Genomic DNA, 21628 nt, shown 5'->3' on the forward strand with positions numbered 1-21628 from the left:
ACGAAGACGATCAGAGGGCTGGAGAACCTCTTCTATGAAGACAGGCTGAGAGAGTTGGGGTTATTCAGCCTGGAGAAGAGAAGGCTCTGGGAAGACCTTATTGCAGTCTTTTAGTACTTAAAAGGGACTCTTGATTAGTGAGCGTAGCGAAAGAACAAGGAGTAATGGTTTTAAACTGAAAAAAGGGGAGATTTAGTTTAAATATTAGGAAGAAATTCTTTACTGTTAGTGAAGGGGTGGAACAGGTTGCCCAGAGAATTTGTGGATGCCCTATCTCTGGAAGTGCTCAAGGCCAGGCTGGATGGGGCTTTGAGCAACCTGGTCTAGTGGGAAGTGCCCCTACCCATATCAGGGACATTGGAAGTAGGTGACCTTTAAAGTCCCTTCCAATCTAAACCACTCTCTGATTCTATGATGTGTGTGAACAAAAGCTGTGAGATATCAGCTGAACTGGGAACCTGCTGGTGGCCTGCTACGTGTTTTGCCTTCTGTCTATCAGCCATGCGAGGTATTGCAAAATCAGTCTAGCATGTGGAAAGCAAGAGCAGGGAGCCTTGTGCCAGGAAAACACAGCCTTAACCTGGGAAACCAGTATCAGCCATGTTGCTGGCAGAATGCAGCACGATGCCATGGAAAAAGGGTGGCTACTGACGATGCCACCAGTAGGGCAGACTACATAGACCCTTCCCATGGGAACCACTTCATCTGCTTGGGGATTTTTATGGTTTTTATGGTGACACAACACAGATTCAAAACCTGATGGAGCCACATGGGCAGACATTTTGGCCAGTGTCCCCAGTTTGGATTGTCTTCTGCTTTGCAGTCATGAAAGCATGTTAGATGAGCTTATAAGATGCCTGGGTAGTGGGGAGGAGACTTCCTTCCATTCATCAGATTCACTAATTGTATAAACTGTACTAGCATTCCATCCTCTTATGGCCTGGGAATTTGAGAAAATTCTTGTCCTAAAATTAGCTATACTAAAGCTTCCTTTGCCTGATTCTGTGAAGAGTCAAGCAGAGCTAATTGTGGCATAGACAGTGAGTCCTACTGCGGCTAACTAAGGCTAGAAAAAGTACTTTTTCATCGTGTCATTCTTTTTAATGAGAAGTAAAATAAGAGCTGATGCAGGAGATCCTGGGCAAGAGAAAGCTTTATTATGTACAAAAACTTCTCTACTTTTCCCCCAGTCTATTATGTGAAAAATGAGTCATATTCTCGACAGTAACAGATAAAGAAAAGTTGTGGCTGAGGGACTGTGAGTACAAAGGGAGACAGATGGACGGGTGTTGTAACATGCTGAACAAACAGCTTACTTCATTTTGTTTATTCACTTCTAAAGCACTCAGTCGCTGGGTATTGGGAATGTTGCATAAAACTAAAACTATTGTGCTAATTCTTCTCTGGTGGCATGTGCCGGATTTCAAGAGAATTCCAGCTTTGGTCTTGTAGCAACAAAAACAAAGTAGTAGAAACGTCCCTGCCAAACAAAACTGAATTAAATTGTGTATTTCCCTTTATTTTCTTCCTGCAGCAAAAGGCCAGTTAGCCTCTGCCCAGCCTGTCCTCACTGCACTGAAGACTCTGAAAGCAAAACATGAGGAAGTTGAATCAAGACAGAGAAGTTATCTCCCAGTTTTGGTGTAAAACCCCAAGCAAGCTTGACTGACAGTGTCCTGGTTGTGTAGCCAGCCATGTCAGGCTGCTTAGACCTTTCCAGACTGGTCCCAAACACTAGTTGTGCTGGTAAACAAGGTCATCTGGTGACAATCAACCACAAAGTTGGATGTTGAGGTGTCCCTGGGCTGTGTACTCAGGCATGTGTGGGACAACAGGCCTCTTGTCTCAGGACATGAGGTAATGGGCACAAACTTGAACATAAGAAGTTCCATCTAAACATGAGGAGGAACTTTTTCACTTTGAGGGTAGCAGAGCACTGGAACAGGCTGCCCAGGGACGTGGTGGAGTTTCTGTCTCTGGAGACATTCAAAACCGGCCCGGACACATTCCCGTGCAACCTGCTCTAAGTGGACCTGCTTTGGCAGGGGGGTTGGACTAGATGATCTTCAGAGGTCCCTTCCAACCTCATATCATTCTGTGATTCTGTGACAGCACATCCTGGCCTGCAATAAACCCAGAGTTCAGACTTAAACATCTCAGGTAAAGGGCAACGATTGCATTAAACAGGCCAGCATGGCAGCTTCCTGGTGTGTGGCAAGGTGGGACGTGTGGGTGATGGACTCCACTCAGCACTGAACGACCCCTGACCAGTAATGGTGGAGGAATTTTCTGCTGCAGAACTTCCCCCTCTCTCTTCCACCTTTGTCACCACCGCTTCCAGCCCTGCTCAGACAGTCTTGTTTTCAGTATATTCCAGCAAAGAGGATTTCACTAAGTCATGTCACAAAAGCATGTAGTCTGTGACAAAGATGAGCTTAAATTAATTCACACTTTTATCTGGAGAAGTACTGGTTGCAAACTAATTGCATAATGAATATGTAATCCAAGCAATTTTCAAGGCTGGAAATGTCATATAGAAATGGACATTTTTCACAATGTATTTATGACCCATTATAGACACTTATCTATTTTCCTAAAATGCTGAGTAAAAATCTGGGACATAAGGTCATGTTATTATCTTCTTCAAAATACCATATATAGACTATCTTTATAGGGCATTTTAAAACACAGTTTAAAAAGTGTAAAACAGCACACAATACCCTAAATCATTTCCCAAAGCCACTAGAACAAAAAATGTGGCCTCTGATATCTAACCCCACCTGAGTTTTATCTGAAGAAACATCATTAAAATCCAGATCAAGGACAAAAACTTAAATTTATTTTTTGTGTCAGCTGTGGCCTGTGCCTGGAGGAAGAACCTCCCACGTGCTCTGGGGAGAGGGACCTTCAGGAGATGAAAGCCATCAACTTTGGGTGAAAAGAGTGGGGAACTTGCATCCCACACTTATTCCCGTGGCTCTCTAAATTCTGGCCAACACAATTTAGTCTTGATGCTCAAATTTAACCTTTTTATTGAGCATGTGTATGTACGTGTGCATTTATTGTACAAATACACATGCACACAAATGGGTTCTCTGTAAGTGCTCACATCTGAGTGCACTTCTGTGAGTGCACGCATATAAACACCCTCCTACAGAGAGACCCTGAAATAGCACTGGAAATGCATTGGATAAAAAGGCAAAGGGACTACAGTAAAGAAAGATCATTGCCTGAAGATGCTGTGGTTAGCGAACACAGCTGCAGTGAAGCACAGCGTTGTCTGTGATAATGTTTTGCTAAGAACTAGCAATGATTATCTTGATATGAAGGTGGATTTGGTGGTAGTTGGAGTTTAGGCTGAAGGACTTACAGTTTGTACCTTACAGTGGTGTTTAGCCATTGTTTAGCCAAGATGTGGAGCACCTACATCTGGTCTATCTGATTTTAGAATGTTGTTGTTGGGTCAGGGTTATTGAAAAAGAGTCAGCAAAAAAGGGAAGAAAGGAAGCTTGTTTTACTTCAAGTGTCTATACTTGTACGAAGTGAGAGTTCAGCAGAACACAGGTTTCGCAGAGCGCTTAATACGGGGTAAACACAGAGCAAACCACAGAGCTGTGTGCATTGGGAACTGCAGAACTGCATTCGTGTGCCAACATACACAAATGACAAGTCTTTAGGAGACAAAATCTTAAGATAGACATAACTAGACTTGTTGCCAAATTCTTCCATTATCACATCAGTTTGCAATCCCGTAATGTCTAACACACTAACCAGAAATAATAGGGGCTGCAATTGCAGACTGTGCAATTACTCAAAATGCATAACGCAAGCAGAAAGTCACTTCAGCATCATGGTGGTTAGTATGTAGAGAAGTGACTGTAGAAGTAGAGAAGATAGACTATACTTGGCACGGTGACAACCTTGCACCTGTTAGATCTGAAATACTTTTAGCTACTTGAAGAGGAATAAAAGGAAGTTTTTTCCACTCGGAGTTTTCGAGGCTGTCTTATTTAGGTTTTAATCCAAAAAGGCACTATTCTTTCCAATGACTTCAATGGGCCTTAGATGAAGACCTGTGAAAGCGTTTGGTGCTTTGTCCTGCTCTGGTTCCGTCTTTTCAGAGTTGAGGGCTGAATCGACTATTCTCTGGGAAGAGCACTAATGCTCCCAGCTGCCATCAGCTTCACGGCTTTTGGAGACAATCAGTTCTTCCCAAAGCCCACATCCAACTTTGGATGAGGTGGCAAAAAACATTTCCAATTTCAGTACTTAGAAAAGAACAGTTTATCTTACATAGAGACAACATTAGATGTCTTTTCTCGTTCCATCTATATATTAATGTTCCTTGGCCCTCAACTGTATATTAATGAGGAACAGCAAACAATTAAGAAAGGACCACAGGCAATTAAAAAAGATGTTATTATGAGTGTTGCAAAAGAAACAGCTTGAAAACCTTCTGTGCTTTTTCTTTCTGAATAATTCCTCTTAAAATTGTCCCTGCTTCTTCCCCCTTCTTCATGCAGCCGTGACTTTCATCTTCCCCTCTATCCAGCCTTATGGCTGGCGGCAAATGAGCTGCTAACATTGGATGCTGTTTTTTTCTGGATTGCACAGAAAATGAATGCAGGCTTTGTAATTTCAGTCTCTGGAAAGAGATATGTGTTAGTAGGCTAAGCTGCCATGTTGAAGACATGCAGCGCTAAATTCTTCAATGGAGGTAATCCCTTCTCCTTGTTTGACAGATCCATTTTTACCAAAAATCTCTTGGCGTGAAAAAGCAAATCTCTGCCACTGGAAGTTCATGCCTGCAGAGAGTAAAATATTGACTGAGCAACTGGAAAAATATGCAGACTCTTTCATGTGTGTTGCCTGGGATGCCTGATGTCTCACTCCAGCTCCCCGGTGCTGGAGATTGCCATGTCTCCCTGCACAGTGCCCGTGGCTGCAGGGCTGCCAAGCTACCTGAGCTGATGTGCAAATGCATCCATGCTCCAGGAGCTGATGAGCTTGCACAGGTCTGTTGGGTTGTGCATGTGCATCAAGACCTGGGTGGGCTTCCAGCAGCTCTTGACCCCCTCTGCTATGGTTTGAAGCAGACAACAGCCTGCCTGGTGAGACCGCAATGACAGAGGGACGCACCAGACAATGGACCATCCTCAGGCAGAAGCCCATCTAACTTTAGGGTGACACCATACAGCATGATATGTGTTTGGGGTGTCCAAGGTGCCCTATGCAGGGAGTGTGGGAGACAGGGTCCTTGACTGGTGCTCCCACCAGGTAGCGCTCAGCCCATGAGAACAGTTGAACTAGCCTGTAGGGAATGCTGCACAGGGGAAGGAGAATCTAAATTTCTGCTTCTATCTGGTCTGCAGTGCTTATTTCAGCTCCAAAGTTCAGCTTCTTCATGCAACAGAGACCTGGAGCCTGCAGCAGTGGCTTTGCTCGCCATCATGGGCTGGAGACCTCCTCTGTAGGCAATGCCCCTGTGCAAGGCTGGAGGGGAGGTGGGTTTTGTGAGGAAGGGGAAGGAAAAGGATGAGTCCGCCTGCTTTTCTGTCTTCAAACTGGGCTGTCATGGAGCCAGAAATACAAAAGGGAACAGAAATGGAAGCAAGATGGAGAGTAGCTGCAGCCCAGAGGGGTGATTTGCAGTCTGCCAAGTCCTGGACCATCTATGCATTTAATGGGGCTCAAAATTCAGAAACAACCTAGACTGTTAACTTTTGATTGTGTGATATGCGCACAGCATCTTGTGATGAAAGTCTTTGATCCTTCTTCATATTCTGAGATGTCTTCTTCAGAATTACTGAGGTTTTTATTAGTAAGAAATGTAATAAACTTCTCTCAGAAGCTGAGTCATCCAGTGACTGTTTCTAAAAAATCCCAAGCAGTCACTCCGGATCTAGCTCATCAGGTGCAGGGTGAGTTGGCAGCCAACCCCATTTATTCAAAGCCAGGCTAAAAGCAAAATACAGAATTACTTTATAAAATGGAGGAAACAGTACTCTCCAGAAAGTGAGGTGTTTAAGAAGGTGAATGTGAGAAATTATCCAGGCAATAAAGATAGCCCTATCATATGGTGAATGAGAAGTTCTCAAAACACATTCAAGAAAATAAAATGTGATCAATGTCTAACTTTTCCACATGGTTTGGTCTCTGACCTTGTGTATCTGAGAACAGCCTGCTTATCAGTCCCAAAGTGATTATCTCCGCGTGCCATGTGACAGAGATGTCATCAGGCTGCTACTGCAATGCCTAAATTAGTCTCTGCCAGTTGCAGATAAGATGCAGTCCCAGTTACTGGGACATCTCCTGAGCGAATGCCAAGGCCATAGCTGTCCTCTGGCTGCGGCCTCACTAGTTGAAGCAGTCACAACCCATGCTGCTCCCTGCTGCATGTCACGGCTTCCTCCCAGAAGGTTCATCCGCCCACCAAGATGCCCGTGGGGTCATTTCTACACTGCTTCAGTCCACATAGGCTGGGTGAGCAGAGGCCTCTTGTTTCAGGTGTCTATGATGCCTCAGTGACCAAAAGGTGTTAGGGATGGACACACGAGCTGCTCTGCCAGCAAACCTTGGCAGATAGAAAAACTGCTGGGACAGCAACCAAAGCAGCCAGCACAACCACAACTGGAAAAGGACACCTATCCATGACCTTAGGTGTCACGAGAGTTGGCAGTGTCTAAGTTAAAAACCAGTGGAGTGGTCTCAGAAAGGTCTTAATTCATTGTCATGCTGCACCTTGAAAATTCGCTTAACGTGGATCTCTGTCTGGGAGCTTTTAAAGCTTATTTTTTATTGTCAATGTGAATGCAGGCAAATGTTCAAAAACACCACTCATGGATTTTGCGCTCAGCCTGGAAACTGAAGTTGTTAGACTAGTTACTACTTAAGCTGTTTTTCCGTGTCCTTTTTTAGCCCCATGCTGAAAAAACACAACTCACAGAGCTGCTTGCAAGCTGTACATACCTCCTCCCTGTTCATAGCGATTCGTGAGCTCTGGTGACACCAGTCTTCACAGCCACTGCATGCTGCTACCAAGAATCTGCATGGGGAGCATGCCCAGAGGACTATTTTGCCCTTTCTCAAGTCCATGAGTAAAACCAGAGTGAAGAGCCCTTGTGATAAGTGAGAATCAGGCACGGGTGGCCAATGGAGGAGAGAATACAAATACAATTATCCAAAGCACTTCGGACAAGTATAGAGGTGAGCAGTAAGAAGGTTTTTTTGGGAGATTCCCCATCTGCTGAGCTGTCGTAAGCGGCCATGTGTGGTCTCCTAACCAGCTGCCGATACGAAATACAACACAGCGGCCAGAAAGCACTTGAATGCATCTGTTCCGCCTGCATAAGCTGACAGCACAGAAGAGGAATAGTCAAGCTCTTATACCTATAGCATGTGTAGATACCTATCTGTGCTGTCAGCATTGCTCCACCGAGAAGTGTTAGAAGGTTAAGGGGTGGTAAGGCATTCATTGCAGCTGCTTGCTCATGTCTTAGCAGAACTGTGTGTTCCATTCCTATCAAAAGTGAAGGAAAGTTAGTCCCTCAGCTCTGTAAACTCAGCCTTGAACTGCGAGCTGAATAAGATTAAACATCCATTCTTAGCAGCTTGCTCACAGTTTTGTTCTTCCTGTGATTTCTGCATGAAAAGCCTGGGAAATAACCCCAGCATGTCCTCTCCATAATTCCAAGAACTGTATCTCTAACAATCTGTGTGAAGCTTATATGGGAATTTCCTTTAATGTTTTGAACAACTCTGATTATTGAAAGCACATATATAGAATTGTGGACCCAAATACAGAAATCCAGAAAGCTTCCCAACATACCACGTAGCTGTAGAGCCTCTTTCATTGGGTGAAAATTTTGAAAGATTGCCATGTGATTCTTAGCACCACTCCTTGAGCTGAGAACATTTCTCTTTTAAGAAGATGTAAGGTCTTTTAACCAGGATTTACTTCCCTTTCCTACTACTCATTGCTTTTCTGTGGCTTCTGCAAAAATAGCACTTGGCTTTTCTGTCAAGTTTTTCTGTTTCTCGTTTGTGCTAACAAACTGAAAGTTGTGAGCAACAGCAAGCAGAAGGAGGAAATACTGAACCCACCAGAAAGCACACGGGCTGAGGTAGGACAAGATTTTTCTGCTTTTTCTGATGTAGATAAAAATGGTTGCAAGAATTAAAATACTACCTACTTACATTTCTTATTACCCACTGTGAGCTTTTTATTTGCCAGAAGCTGTGATCATTGACTAAACTTCTATATGACAAAGCCGGTCTTGAGAAATTTTTTGGCAGAAAAAAAGGGTGAATTTACATAAGTAGGAATGTGTGCTAGGTGGAAGAAAACAATCAAGTTGTGGATCTGATTAAGTGACTGTATTTTTTTAACTAGATAAAAAATACATATTTGGTTTATGAAAAACTTTTAAAATAAAAGTTGTTAAACATCAGACTTGATTTTTTAAAAAATTATTGTGCATGTAGCAAGGTTAATAAAATGCCATACTTCGATGAATTTAGTGTTAATTCTTAATATTACATTCTGCTACATTTACTGTTGGTAATGCTGCTTCTGAAGCACAAAGTGAATGCTAAAAGGAAAGCCAATGGGAACTTCAAAAAAAAAAAAAAGAGAACTTCTGTTTTTCTCAGAAGTGCAGTGGCAAATGCAAATAATCTCCTACATAACAGCGATACCATAACTGCCTTCCTATCCGGGTAATGAACATGAGACTGTGGTGTCTGGGGTCCTCTTCAAACAAAGGGTTATTGTGATAGCTGCAGAGACCATGTCTTTTTCCTGACCTGCAAGAGGATCTATATATTTATCACATAATATCGCAAAGAACTATATTTTGAATGAACAGCCTGATTTCCCTATTTAACTTTGTATATGCAGACACATTCTTAAAAATAGGTTCCTTGATAGTTCCTCACGTTATAGTGAACAGAGTGTTTCAGAGCAGCAAATCCGAGATCAGCAGTTTGGAGATGGAGAGTTTCATGTTTACATCTTTAGAGACAGTAGAGATTTTGTATTCACCCCTTTAGCAGCAGCACCTCTCCACCACACCTCTCCAAAAAGACCATGTCCTTCTGTCCAAGCATGGCATAGTAATCAACCCCACGCTGGGTGACTTGATTGCCTGCTCTTGGTTTAGCCCTCCACTAGAGCTGGGGGTAGCCCAAGGGCTACTTGACTATTCCCGCTTTCCCAGGAACAGTTTTTGCCATAGAGGGTGAAATCTCTATATTAATATCACTACAGGCATTGGTCCCACTTCACCAGCAGGAATTAGGGGTAACACAGTGAAGCCAGCTGTGGTTGTTACACTGCCAGGAGCCGGGAGCAAATTGTGACTCTAAGAAATGTGCTGGCAGCTCAGACCAATGTCCATCTAGCCCAGTATTCAATCTCTGATGGTGGCAATAGGAGAGGCTGGATTAGAGTCAACATGAGAGCCTGATCATCTTCCTGATCACCTTCCAGAGTGCTTTCCCTTTGCATTTCCCCAGCTTGCTGACTGCTGTCCATGGGCACCAGGGAGTACATCCCTGCCCAGTCTTTTGTTTCCCATTTATTGTCCTTGCGTTTGTCCGATCCTGTTTTGACCCCGCTGATGCTGTCTGCCCTCACTCACCTTCTTTTATCTGTTTAAAAGCAGATTCCCAACAACTTTGCTGAGCACCCCGAGTCCCAGTACTGCGGGACCCTATAAATAACAATGTGCATTCACATGCTACCCACCACCTTCATGATTCTGTAAACTGTAAACCACATCCTTCTTCGGCCTCCACCTTTCCGTACCAAAAAGACTCCCAGGCTTTTTAGTTCCTTGCTCTGTCTCCTTGATCATTTCACTTGCCTCTCTCTGCACCTTCTCTAATTCCATAATCTCTTTTTTGGATGTTGAGCCCAGAACTGCTCACTATGGTGATGCATGGATGTTTTATACAAGATTTGTTCTCCATAGCCTTCTTGACGATGCCCCTCATTTTGCTGACATTTTTGTTGCTTCTGATGCTGCAGCCAATGCAGAAATTACTTCAGTAAATGGTCAGTGGTGCCAAGGCCAAATGCCCTTTCCTGAATGCAACAGCCAGTTTCAAGTTCATGTCATGTAGGCAGGGTTTAGATTATTTTGCCATCGTGCATCACCTTACATTAAAAGACACTAAAGCTCCCCTGCCATCCTTTCAGCATGTCTATCAACTTGGATAACTACCTTCTCCAGGTTATTGATAAAGATATCAAATAAATCTGGGCCAAATACCAAACCCTAGAGGACCCTATTGCTGATTCACTAAGTCCCACATTTTGTTTCTCACGCTTCAGCCAGTTTTCAGCCCACAGTAGAGCATGCATTCTGGCTCTCTGGTAACTTAGTTCCTTAAGAAACCCTTGGTGCAGAGCTTTGACAAATGCAACTGTATAAATGCCTACATACCCACATATCCATATAACATGACCACTGGGCCCCCTTCATCCATCACCCTCACAGCCCTTCAGCCGGTGAGACAGGATCTCCCTTTTCAGAAGACATGCTGACTTGTTCTCAGCAGGCTGGTGTTCCAACAAGCTCAGCATCTTCGTTCTTCATTACAGACCTCCCACAACATACCAGAAGTGGAAATGAGTGTCAGCAGTTGTAACTCCCACCAACCAGATGACTGACTCATGCCACTCGAGCTGCCCTTGAGTCTCAAGCCCTTCTTGTAGACAAGAGCTGTACTGGTGATGCATCAGTCCCCTGGCACAGCATCTGATTGTAATGTTGGGTTATGTGCCTTGGCCGGCAGTCTCACATTTGAGATCCTTCTGGATACTCATATGAATGCCATCTGGTCCTGATTACTTGTTGACCTCTCACTTATCTGATCGGTTTAATATTTCCTGCATACATCCCTTGAGTGGAGCTAGCTCCTCAACCCTGTTTGCTGCATCAGGTGTGAAAATACCCTGAAATCTTTGGCAAGGAAGAGTGAATTCACTGAGTTTCTCTGCTATGGCCTCATTGTCCTGAAGACATCTTTTGCTATGAAGCAAGCCTACCAATTCTCTAGCAGTTCTGGTAGCATTCTCTGCTAGCATTCTTTAGCAATTCTGTCATCTCTCAGTGGGTTTACAAAACCTACTGTCAGCCTGAGCATCCTTTACCAGGTGCTTTTCACTTTTTTTTATTTATTTATTTAAATGCTCTTAGTTTCCTCTCCATATTTGATCTGCCATGATACAGATTTTTCTGTCTCCCCATTTGGACAAGCTTTCTGCTTTCTAAATGGTGATCTTTTTCCTATAATAGTCTTCCCAACTGTTCTACTGGTAGACACAGGGCTCAATATTTATTAAAATGTCTATTTCTTTGGAATGTAGACTTCTAACACAGGTTTTGTTATATTTTTTGTTTGCTTTTCTAAACAGCCCCAGAATTATGTAGGCTTCTTTCTTCTGGGACTGCTTGTGTGTCCCACACCACTGGTGAGCCTAGCTCTTCTGTGATTGCCAGTACAGGGCTCCCTCCACCAAAACCTACTTGAACTAAAAGCTGTGCAGCACTAAAGATCAAATGTAAAATACCATGTTGTGTTGTGGATTTGTTTGCAGTTCTAATTATTCTAGGAATCAGGTATTTGTTGCATATGGGCATTTTATCTCGTTCTGCTGCAGCATCACATCTTTATAAGGGCATGCAAAATCTCCTGCTATTGCTACCTGCTTTCAGCTTCCTACTCACACTTAGCATTTTCTGATGACTGTCATCATCATAAGGAATTAGGTAGTGCATTCCTAGTACTATACTTTTATTATTTGAGTATGGGATGTCTGCCTACAAGGACTCTGCCGTGCTTCTCTTTGGCCATAATATTTTTATGTTGTTGCAAGTTACGCAGTCCTTCAAGTGCAGTGCTACTCCTCTGCCTGTGCATCCTGCACTATCATTACCATAAAGCTGGTAACATGGCAACACAGGCTCCCGTTGATTATCCTCTCTCCTGCAGGTCTCTCCAGTTCCCCTTGCACCAGGGTTGCTGTCTCATGCCAAGTCTTCCAGCTCCTCCGTCTCGTTTTTGAGCATCAGGGCAGAATTACGTCAGATTTGCTTTTGATCACTCACTCAAAACAGCACGTGCCAGCCCATGGGGTTTGTGGGCAGTAGGATTTGCCTTCCCTAGTTATTGCAGTTGGGCTTTATTTCCCTCCTGGCCTTGTCAGAAGTGCACTGGATGTGAGTTCACTGCCCTTGCAGGTCTTATCCATCCAGCCCACTTGCTCTCCCATGCCCGTCAGCTCCCCTGTTGCTTCTAATTAAATTAGTCTGCAGCACCAGCAGCCTGAATCCACTCTGGGTACAGTGCAGTCTCTCATTTCCGTATTACTTGCCTTTATCCCAAAAGATCCCTCAGTTCTTTACATACCTAAATTTCTTCTCTCTGCGGCCTCATCCATGCACTGAAACACCAGGTCTGACCTGAGTTTCTCTCTTGCCTTGTAGCTGAGCCCTGGAGATCCCACCTTCACCCCTGGTGCCCACAATGACCACAGCCACTACCAGATCCTCCCCTGCACCCCCAAGCAGTCTTCACAGTCTTCTCATGAGGTCTGCTTCTTGGGCAGACTGGCTCCTGCCCTGCTCTTGCTGAGCCACCCTTGCCTCAAGACAGCCAGCCTTGTCCCTCCCTGTCCCCAGCCCTCTGCACACAATGGGCACAAAACCTGCCTCAGGGAGGCAGCCACACATGTTGGATGCTGGGCAGTTCATGGGGTAGCCCCCACTTTGCTACTACATTGCTACCCGCATCCTGAGCTTGAAATCGGGTAGTTTTGGGGCACTTTTATTAGTTTAGTATCTCCTCTGATTAAACAAATCTCCTCTTATGTTTGCTCTCTCAGTTCCTCACCTGGCTTGCCCATCCATTCACTTGTTAAGGGTATTAGATGCACCTTAGGCAAGGAATGTCTTTCTGTTATCCCCTTCCCTTAAATCACACTCAAGCCAAGTTACGATAAAAGGCAAAATATTTATTCAAAATAAATAGATATAATTTATAATATATGTAATTTATAATAAAAGTTAAGTATTTATTCATAAAATCCATACTAATTAAGCTGTAAATGTTTCTAAAAGGCTTCACAAAGGTAAAGAAAAGAAAAGGAAAAAAAATCCACCAAATCTCTATGTCTAATCTACTTAAGCAGCAGTTATTTCAGAAAAGCCACTTTTTTTCTTGCTCAGCTGACGTGCTCTCCCTCTCCTGCCCAGCATGGTTGTCAGAGCTTCAGGGCGTGTGTCAGCTGCTTCTACCCGATAGCTTCCATCAGGAAAACCCATATATAGAAAAAAATCTCCTGCTAGGGAGTTCCCATCAGAGAAGTCTTGCAGTACCACTTAAGAGAGATTCCCATTTCAGATTGTCACTTTCTCAGATGTCTGTTAGCTCTTACTGCCAATCTTCCCTCTGAAGTCTTCTGGGGGACCCTATAGGTTCAGTCTCTCACCCAAAACCAACCCTTTTCGTTTGTGATTCAGGAGACTGCCTGGACACTCTTGCTGAAAACAAAGTTTATTGCCTCTCCTTGGATATGTTATTCTTGCTGCTTATCTAGGAGCCATCTCCTCGCCTTAGCTGGCTAAAGAACAACTCTTCACTTCAAGGAGGGGCAAAATTCTCCCCTTCTCCTCTGTGGTTTCTTGAGTCAAATATATCTGTGTGAAATGTATCTTTCACAGCACTTTCCTTCTACATTGATCTCTGTGTTAAAACACAAGTATTTGGAGCATCTACCTATGATAATTGCACAGGTTGTTCCTGCTTCAACCGAGGGCAGGCATCATGGTGGTTAACAGCTTTCAGATGACTAGTCTCAAGCCTTCTTCTCTTAGACATACTATTACAACTCGAAAATTTTGTTTGGATAATTAGGAAACTCCTAAAGGTTTTCAGCTGCAAGTTGTTTGGCAGAGGAAATGAGGAGCTCAGTGAAAGCCTGAGCTAAGTGCCTCTGTGTCTGTGTTTGTGGTGGTATCCCCAAGGTGCAGGAACCCAAAGGCTTTTCATCAACTGAATTTTCATTGCCCCTGTCCTGTCCTTCAAGCCATCACTTATGGTGCTCAGCAGGACTTTGAATTTGCCTAGCCTCCAAGCTCTTAATTCTCATTTGACTCCTCTAACTCACAAGTTTCACAGCAGAGTGTTTGGTGGAAGGAATGCTTCAACAGGCACAGGTATTTTCTTGTGGTTTGGGGTTTCTAAAGACAAGGATGCTTGGGCCATAGCAAAACGCAGTCAAAAGGGCTCTTCTCTTTGCTGTACCTTGGGCTGCAATGTTTCTCTGCAGAATGGGGAGATCAGCTTCAATCAGGAAAAAAGCTGGTTCTTGATCTCACACAGAAAACTTATGTGTCAGACAGTCACTTCGTACAGAAGACCAAAACCTCCTCAGATTGCAAAAGATTTGATGTCAGGAAGTGTACTGTGTCTCTCACCTCCATGAGGGAAGAGGATGTCAAACAGAAGATTTACTTTAGGAGCACATGTTTACTGAGTCTGGGGTTTTGCAGAACCCCAATATCCAGTTTTCCCACATTCAGTCTTCAGCGCTCTTAAGCTCAATAGATATTATTATCTTTATTTTCTGTAGGGATAATTTCAGGCACTGCAGGGACGGCTATGACATCTGTGTGAGCAAATGTCCCCCTTCCCCAAGCCACCACGCTCCTGTGTCTCAACAGGGGGGTAAATCCTGCTCCTTGGGAACCCAGCCTGGGAGTTGCGCTTCCCACGCTCCCCGTCACAGTGAGGCCAGATAAAAGACAACTGTTGAGGCACATCTGGTTCCTATATTAAGGGATTCAGGCAGACTCTGAGACACCGCCCTGAAGATACCATGGGCTGCTGTGAACATAGCTCAGGCTCCCACACCATGGCTTGAGTTCGCAAGTTAGCTCCCATTTGCAGCACGCTGGGAATACCACACTGGGTAACTGGAAGTCCAGAGCACCCAGCTCTAGAGACTATGGGGGTTGGTCCCTGGGGGTGTTGGTCAACTGTCGGCTGAACATGAGCCAGCAGTGTGCCCAGGTGGCCAAGAAGGCCAATGGTATCCTGGCCTGTATCAGGAACAGCATGGTAAGTAGGACTCAGGACATGATCATCCCCCTGTAGTCGGCACTGGTGAGGCCTCACCTGGAGTACTGTGTCCAGTTTTGGGCCCCTTCCCACAAAAAAGACATTGAGGTGCTGGAGTGGGTCCGGAGACGAGCAACGAAGCTGGTGAGGGGTCTGGAGAGTAAGTCTTATGAGGAGAGGCTGAGGGAGCTGGGGTTGTTCAGCCTGGAGAAAAGGAGGCTGAGGGGAGACCTTATTGCTCTCTACAACTACCTGAAAGGAGGCTGTAGAGAGGGAGGGGTAGGTCTCTTCTTCCAAGTCACAGGAGATAGGACAAGGGGAAATGGCCTCAAGTTGTGCCGGGGGAGGTTTAGATTGGATATTAGGAAAAATTTCTTCACGGAAAGGGTTATCCAGCATTGGAATGGGCTGCCCAGGGAAGTGGTTGAGGCACCATCCCTGGAGGTGTTCAAAAGACAGGTTGACATGGTCCTCAAGAATATGATTTAGTGGTTTTTTGGGGTTTTTTTTATTGCTTATTTCTTATTTATTTTTTTGTCAGAGTTAGGTTGATGGTTGGACTAGATGATCTTTAAGGTCCCTTCCAACCTAGACGATTCTATGATTCTATGTTTCCTCCTAGGGAGGCTCCACCTGTGCAAATAACTTAATTTCGAATCATGAAGCCAGTGAGGTCCATAATAAGAGATAAGATGCAGTCACGTGCCATCGACTCATTATCATTCTCACTGGGGCAAATTAAAAGCTTCTTTTTTGTACATCTAGAAATGCCGTGTAGTTCTGGGGTTTGGGCTAAAATTTTCCATGATCCATCTCTAGAATATGTTGGTAGATGCAGAGAGGGAATTGCTTGACACTATTAAACAAACAACAATACTGAAATCTTCCTCTCAAAATACTACTAGCTGCAGGTCAGCTGAGAGAAGAAATCGAGAGTTCAGCAAGGAAATAGAAACTAATGAGAAAAGAATTATTATTTAGAGTGTTTCAGTGATGAGTAGTTTTGATCTGATTGAATTATAGCCCCATAGGAGGAAAGGTGTCACTCTCTGTGAACATAGCCCATTTTCTCACAGGCCATTTTCATTAGGGCTGCACACATGGGCTGCCCTGGAAGCCGCGGTGCTTGTAGATGACTGTCTGATGCAGAGCAGTTGAGCACAAAAAAGGTTGAGAAAGTGGTAAACGAAACAAAGGTCCCACAAAAAGAGACATAGAAAGCCATCAGAAATTTAAACGAAAGAAGAAATACAGTGTAAAGAGGAGGGAGTTAAAAAAGGAACACTATTTATGCCATGTTTATTAAGGTCAAAACATCCTTAACTTATAGGTTCTGAGGTATATCAATATAACTCTGGTATTGATAAGGAAAGTTCAGTGGCACACTGCCAACAGCAGACAGTGTACCAGAAAAATGTCACTAGTTCCAGTTGGCAAATTCAGTTCCTTCAGCTTTTCATCTAGTTTGAAACAGACTTACCAGTGGACAGTGATTTCTTCTGACAGCTCAGGTGTTGATGTTTCCAGGGTAGGCAGCTGGGGACTTGAAACCTCCCTGCTACAAAATGTCTGACAGCAAGTTGGCTTGTTTTGCACAGAGATCAGAGAATTGCCATTAAAACACACACATAGCACTCATCTTTAAAAGGCATCACTTTCACAGGTTGAGACAACAACCAGTTGCTGTATTAGAGGCATCCTGGGGCTTTACGCCTTGAGATGTGTATCTCCTGGGACATCAGAAGCAATTACTCATTAACGAATCTTTACTTTCCACTCCCCTCTGCATCTTGCGATTTCTGCCCTCAGCGAAATAGTCTTGAATAGCTGAACTCCCTGCCTGGCCTGTAACCTAGCCCTCACACCAATTCTTTTTACTTTGGCAGAAAGACGGAGAATCTGGCTGCAGACCATGAATATTTCCAAGATGGTGCTAGGTGCCAACTTCACTAACAACTCCTTCAATTGTACGATTGACGGCTTCAAGCAAGTCATTTATCCCATCATGTACCTCCTTATCTTCTGCCTGGGTGCTGTTGGAAATAGCCTCTCCATTTATGTTTTCTTCCAGCCTTCACAGAGGAAGACCTCAGTAAACATTTACATGCAGAATTTGGCTGTTTCAGATCTCATGTTTGTGAGTACTTTGCCCTTTCGGGCCACCTACTTCCTGTTGGGATCACGCTGGGTATTTGGTGATGTCCTCTGCAGGATCATGACTTACATCTTGTACGTGAACATGTACTGCAGCATTTATTTTCTCACCGTGCTCAGCGTGGTTCGTTTCATAGCTATTGTCTACCCATTCAAGCGCTGGAAAGTAACCAACATGAAGTATGCCAAGATAATATGTGCAGCCATATGGGTTTTTGTCCTGGTAGCCTCCAGCCCTCTGCTATGCAAGGAAGTTGCTGGATACAAATACCCAGACAAGTGCTTGGATCTCCACCCCTCCAACACGCACAGGCTCCTGATAATGAACAGCTTTGTCCTCCTTGTGGGCTTCATTCTGCCATTTTGCACAATTATCGTCTGCTACATCTTTGCCATAAGAGCGTTGCTCAAGTCCAAGAATCCACAGTGCAAGAAGGCGGTTTGTCACAAGAAGGCACTGTCAACCATCATCATCACTCTCATCCTCTTCCTCCTCTGTTTCCTGCCGTACCACATACTGCGAACAGTCCACCTGACGAGAAGCGGTTGCAGCCCGGCCAACCTCCCTCTGCACAAGGCGCTGGTGGTCACTCTCTGCCTTGCTGCCATGAACAGCTGCCTCGATCCCATCCTCTATTACTTCGCTGCTGAAAATTTCAAAGCCAGAATCAGAAGTTTGTACCGCAGATAGCTGACGCAGAATTGCAAAGTACAAAAAATATGCAAAATATTTATATATGGTCCTGGTGTGGTATCTAGACTGGGTCCATACTGTTCAATGGCAGAGGCTGTGTGGTGCTAGCCAGCCCGCAGCCATGCTGCTCAGTGCCAGGCATCTCTCAAGCAAAAATGTCTTGGAAAGCGCTCATTGGGGATGCCCAAAACTGAGGCAGAAAGATCAGAGGTCAGGTGTCTGGGTGTGATCCCTGGTCCTCTTCTATTTAGCAGCGTAGATACACCTCTAGTGTTCATTCTCCCCAGGACAAGGGGTTGAAAGGGATTTACCTTGCTATTAGAGTCCATTTATTTCACTTCACAATACTCAATGAGTGGCTTGAAGGTCAACTCTTCCCCTGATCACCTCAGCGTCTGGGTCTGAACCTCTCTGTGCTCCATTTCGCTGTGTGTGCAGAGGTGTGGGGTTCAGATGCTGTGATACCCAACAGCTTCATAGTGCCCTGTTAGTTCCCTTTGCAAACACGGGCCAGAGGTCTGCACATCACAGAAATGTAAAGTATCACTGATACTTTCTGCTGAGGCTGACTTACAAAGCAGACAGAGAGCCAAACGGGAGCCAGCACAGGCTCAGGCTGTTCAGAGGGCATTAGCATTTCTAGATTTTCCATTCTGAGGAGGCCACCGAGGTGTTGATGGTTGGGCTCGGTGATCTCAGAGGTCCTTTCCAACCATGACGATTCTGTGATTCTGTGTTCTGCTTAACATTTCTCTGATTGCCAAGTGAGATAATGATTTCCAGTTACCGGCGCCAGGATGGAGCACTATGAGTTAAGATGACTGCGGGCAGCGAGAGCAGGATGCGGGCGCACGTAGCATCCTGCACGTCTTCACGTGTGCGCCCATTCCTTCGAGGTCATTGCAGCACTTGTTTTTGTGGTCAGTTCTGACAGCCGAGGTTAGGAAGCTCAGTTCCCATGCAGGGATCCAGAGGCAAACCTTTAAATTATTTCCTCCAAGTGGGGAGCTAAGGGAGTGGTAAACCAGTCTGACAGCAACCTGCTGCCAAAGGCATCCCTAATCCCACACCTCCTGTCTGCTGCGAGGAGGAAGCTAGTCCCTTTTTTCATAGGATTAACTTCCAGTTGTTTTGAACTCCCTGATACCAAACATAAGGAAGCACTAAACCAGGAACAGGAGGAAAGACGTGTAGTGGAGGAGGAGGAGGAGGAGGGCAGTTTCAGAAAGCAATAGAAAACTACACCTATGTGTTCTTTGGAAAATCTCACCAGATGGCTGCCTGCATATTTAAGTTCCCTGAATATTTTCCAAAATATATTTCTTAGAAATCAGATCACTTGCAATTAAGTGAAAACAGACTCCAAACTCAGTTTGACCACATTGAGATTTTGGTTTTAATTACCTCATTTAAAAAAAAAAAAAAAACCCCAAGAAGTTTTGTCATATTTTCCAGGACAGCAGCCTGTCTCATGTGAAAACTAGCAAAAATACTGAAAACCTTCCCTCCCTGTGAAATCCACCCAAAGGAATGTTTCTGTCAGTGAAGATACTTTCTCAATGCTCTGAACTTTTTTGGAGAATGTTATTGCACTTAAACAAAAATAACTGCAGCTAGATATTCTCAGCTCTGTCTGAAATACGCAGAAAACAAAACATTGCTGGTCAGGTGGAAAAGTGCTTGGCAAATCACTGGAGAAATCACATTTTTCTTGACTATCTAAGGGTTATGTTCAATTGTGGAGTCAATCTATTTTGGTCACTTTATGCTGCTTTTTATGTAAGCACAGAGTTTTATCATAAGTCTTCACAAAAGTTCATGCTCCGAATCCTTATTTCAGTAACTCAGTGGCATACCTGAGAGCTGACCTAATGATTTCATGTGAACTCCTACAGTGCTTGGTCCCATGTTACTGAAGGATAAAGGAATATTACCACTCATTTGCAATGGAATGGGATCGACATGACAGCCTGTGCAGAGGGATGGTGGACAAATAATTGGAAGGAAGGGGGAAAACTTGCAGTTTTTCCCTGTCATGAATAGACCTCAGCAGGGACAAATGATAATCTTGGAGCCTCTGACAAGGTACTGTACACCTGAAATACTACAAAGGAATGAAAAGAAAATTAGCCATATTCTAATCTCACTCACATGTTTTTGTCTGCATCCATCCAAATGCACCCTATTATCAGGTAATTTTGCACCTAGAGGATATATGTATCTCACTTATGAGGTCACTTTTTTTTTTTTTATTGACCATGCTACAACTTTGCTAGCAATTGAATTAACTGTCAAACCTGTGTTTTAATAAACCAGATTTACTAGTTGCTGAAGATATGTTTTTTATTGATTGCACAGCTAACAAGGAATCTCCTCAGAGTGTGGGGGAGAAAGACCAAGAAACAGATACTGAGTTTCTGTAAGTGGGCCATCATTTCACAAGAAAAAAATGTCTGTGGAGGTGTGACAGCAATCCTGCTGCCTTCTTCACTTCACCAGCAAACGGGGAACATCAGTCAAAGTCTGGGGTGCAGATAAAGTAATAGATTTTTTTTTAAATTATGATTTACTTCCAAAAGGATTCAAGACCATCCTTGTTAGGGATCCTCACATGCAGCTTTAAGAACACTTGCATAGCATGCCACATTCCCATTTTACTGTCATTTCTCCATTTGGTATCCCTGCATGCCTCTTCTCACAGAGATGAAGACCAAGGTTCTTCACTGTGGAGGTATCATAGTAAAAAATGTAGTAAAAAAAAGACACCATATTTATTCTGAAAAATGAAGCTCCTGACAGTTAAATTACTAGCAACGTTTCTAGGACGCTCAAGGGACCACCTACTCCTTAAAAAGTATTTTGATATGTTTCCTCAATTTTCCAGGAGACAAAATCTAAGAATAGCTGTGTGCATGGAAAGTTAAAGCAACAGTAAACTTTTGAGCCTGAAGGAGACATGAGAATAGCAAATTAAGCCTTTAAGTGACTGATACCCCTAAGCGATAGCAAATGTTCTAGCTTCATAGATATGCTCCCCTGACATTCAGGGAACCGCTGGTATTTCTAGACAAAGGCAATTTTTCAGTCCAAAACTACACACTATATTGCCTTCCTCAACACGCATCTAGCTACCATAGCTTATGTTTTGCTTTACCTCCTAAGAGTGTCTGGAGAAAGGGGAGCGCATTTTGCTGCTCAGTATCTCCTTCCGAGGTGCGTGCTCCTCTATGCTTCGACAGCAGGTTGTGCTGACAGAAGAGCAGGCATCTGACTTTCCCCCCTGTCTTAGGGCTGTCGATGCTTCTCTTTGTCCTTTGGGATGTGCAAGATAGAAATGACCTGCTGCCTCTCTAGCTGATAGGAACGGAAATAAAATCCATCCAAAATAACCAAGTGTAATCTCAGTTAAGGAGGAGTCAGATGTTGTTTCAATAGTGACACCATCCCCGGCCTAATGTTTTGATTTCCTGCATCATATCTGAGCCAGTTTAAATGACAGCCTATTTAAAAGACAGTGTAAATGAAGTGCAAGTGCAGATTCCCTGAGAGGGTTCAGTATTGTTTGAGGCACTTCAGCTTTCTGGCCAGCACTGACCGTGACCTGCCAGGCGATACGACTGTCCTCGCATGGGTATTCAGTCCTGTGCCTCT

At 44.1% G+C, this 21628-nt stretch overlaps 1 protein-coding gene across 1 annotated transcript; it reads left to right on the forward strand.

The window, feature by feature from the left end:
• The first annotated feature begins 7947 nt into the window (after positions 1-7947).
• LOC106902397 (cysteinyl leukotriene receptor 2-like) lies at positions 7948-20302 on the forward strand. The gene is made up of 2 exons (XM_014965813.1): positions 7948-8123; positions 17016-20302. The coding sequence occupies exon 2, from the start codon at positions 17042-17044 to the stop codon at positions 17972-17974; it is 933 nt and encodes a 310-aa protein (XP_014821299.1). The 5' UTR covers positions 7948-8123; positions 17016-17041; the 3' UTR covers positions 17975-20302.
• The last annotated feature ends 1326 nt before the right edge of the window (positions 20303-21628 follow it).

This window comes from Calidris pugnax, unplaced genomic scaffold, assembly GCF_001431845.1.
Source record: "Calidris pugnax isolate Ruff unplaced genomic scaffold, ASM143184v1 scaffold20, whole genome shotgun sequence".
NCBI classification, from domain to species: Eukaryota; Metazoa; Chordata; class Aves; order Charadriiformes; family Scolopacidae; genus Calidris; species Calidris pugnax.

Coding starts and splice junctions, on each gene's coding strand:
- LOC106902397 (XM_014965813.1), top strand. CDS start 17,042: ATGAATATTTCCAAGATGGTGCTAGGTGCCAACTTCACTAACAACTCC.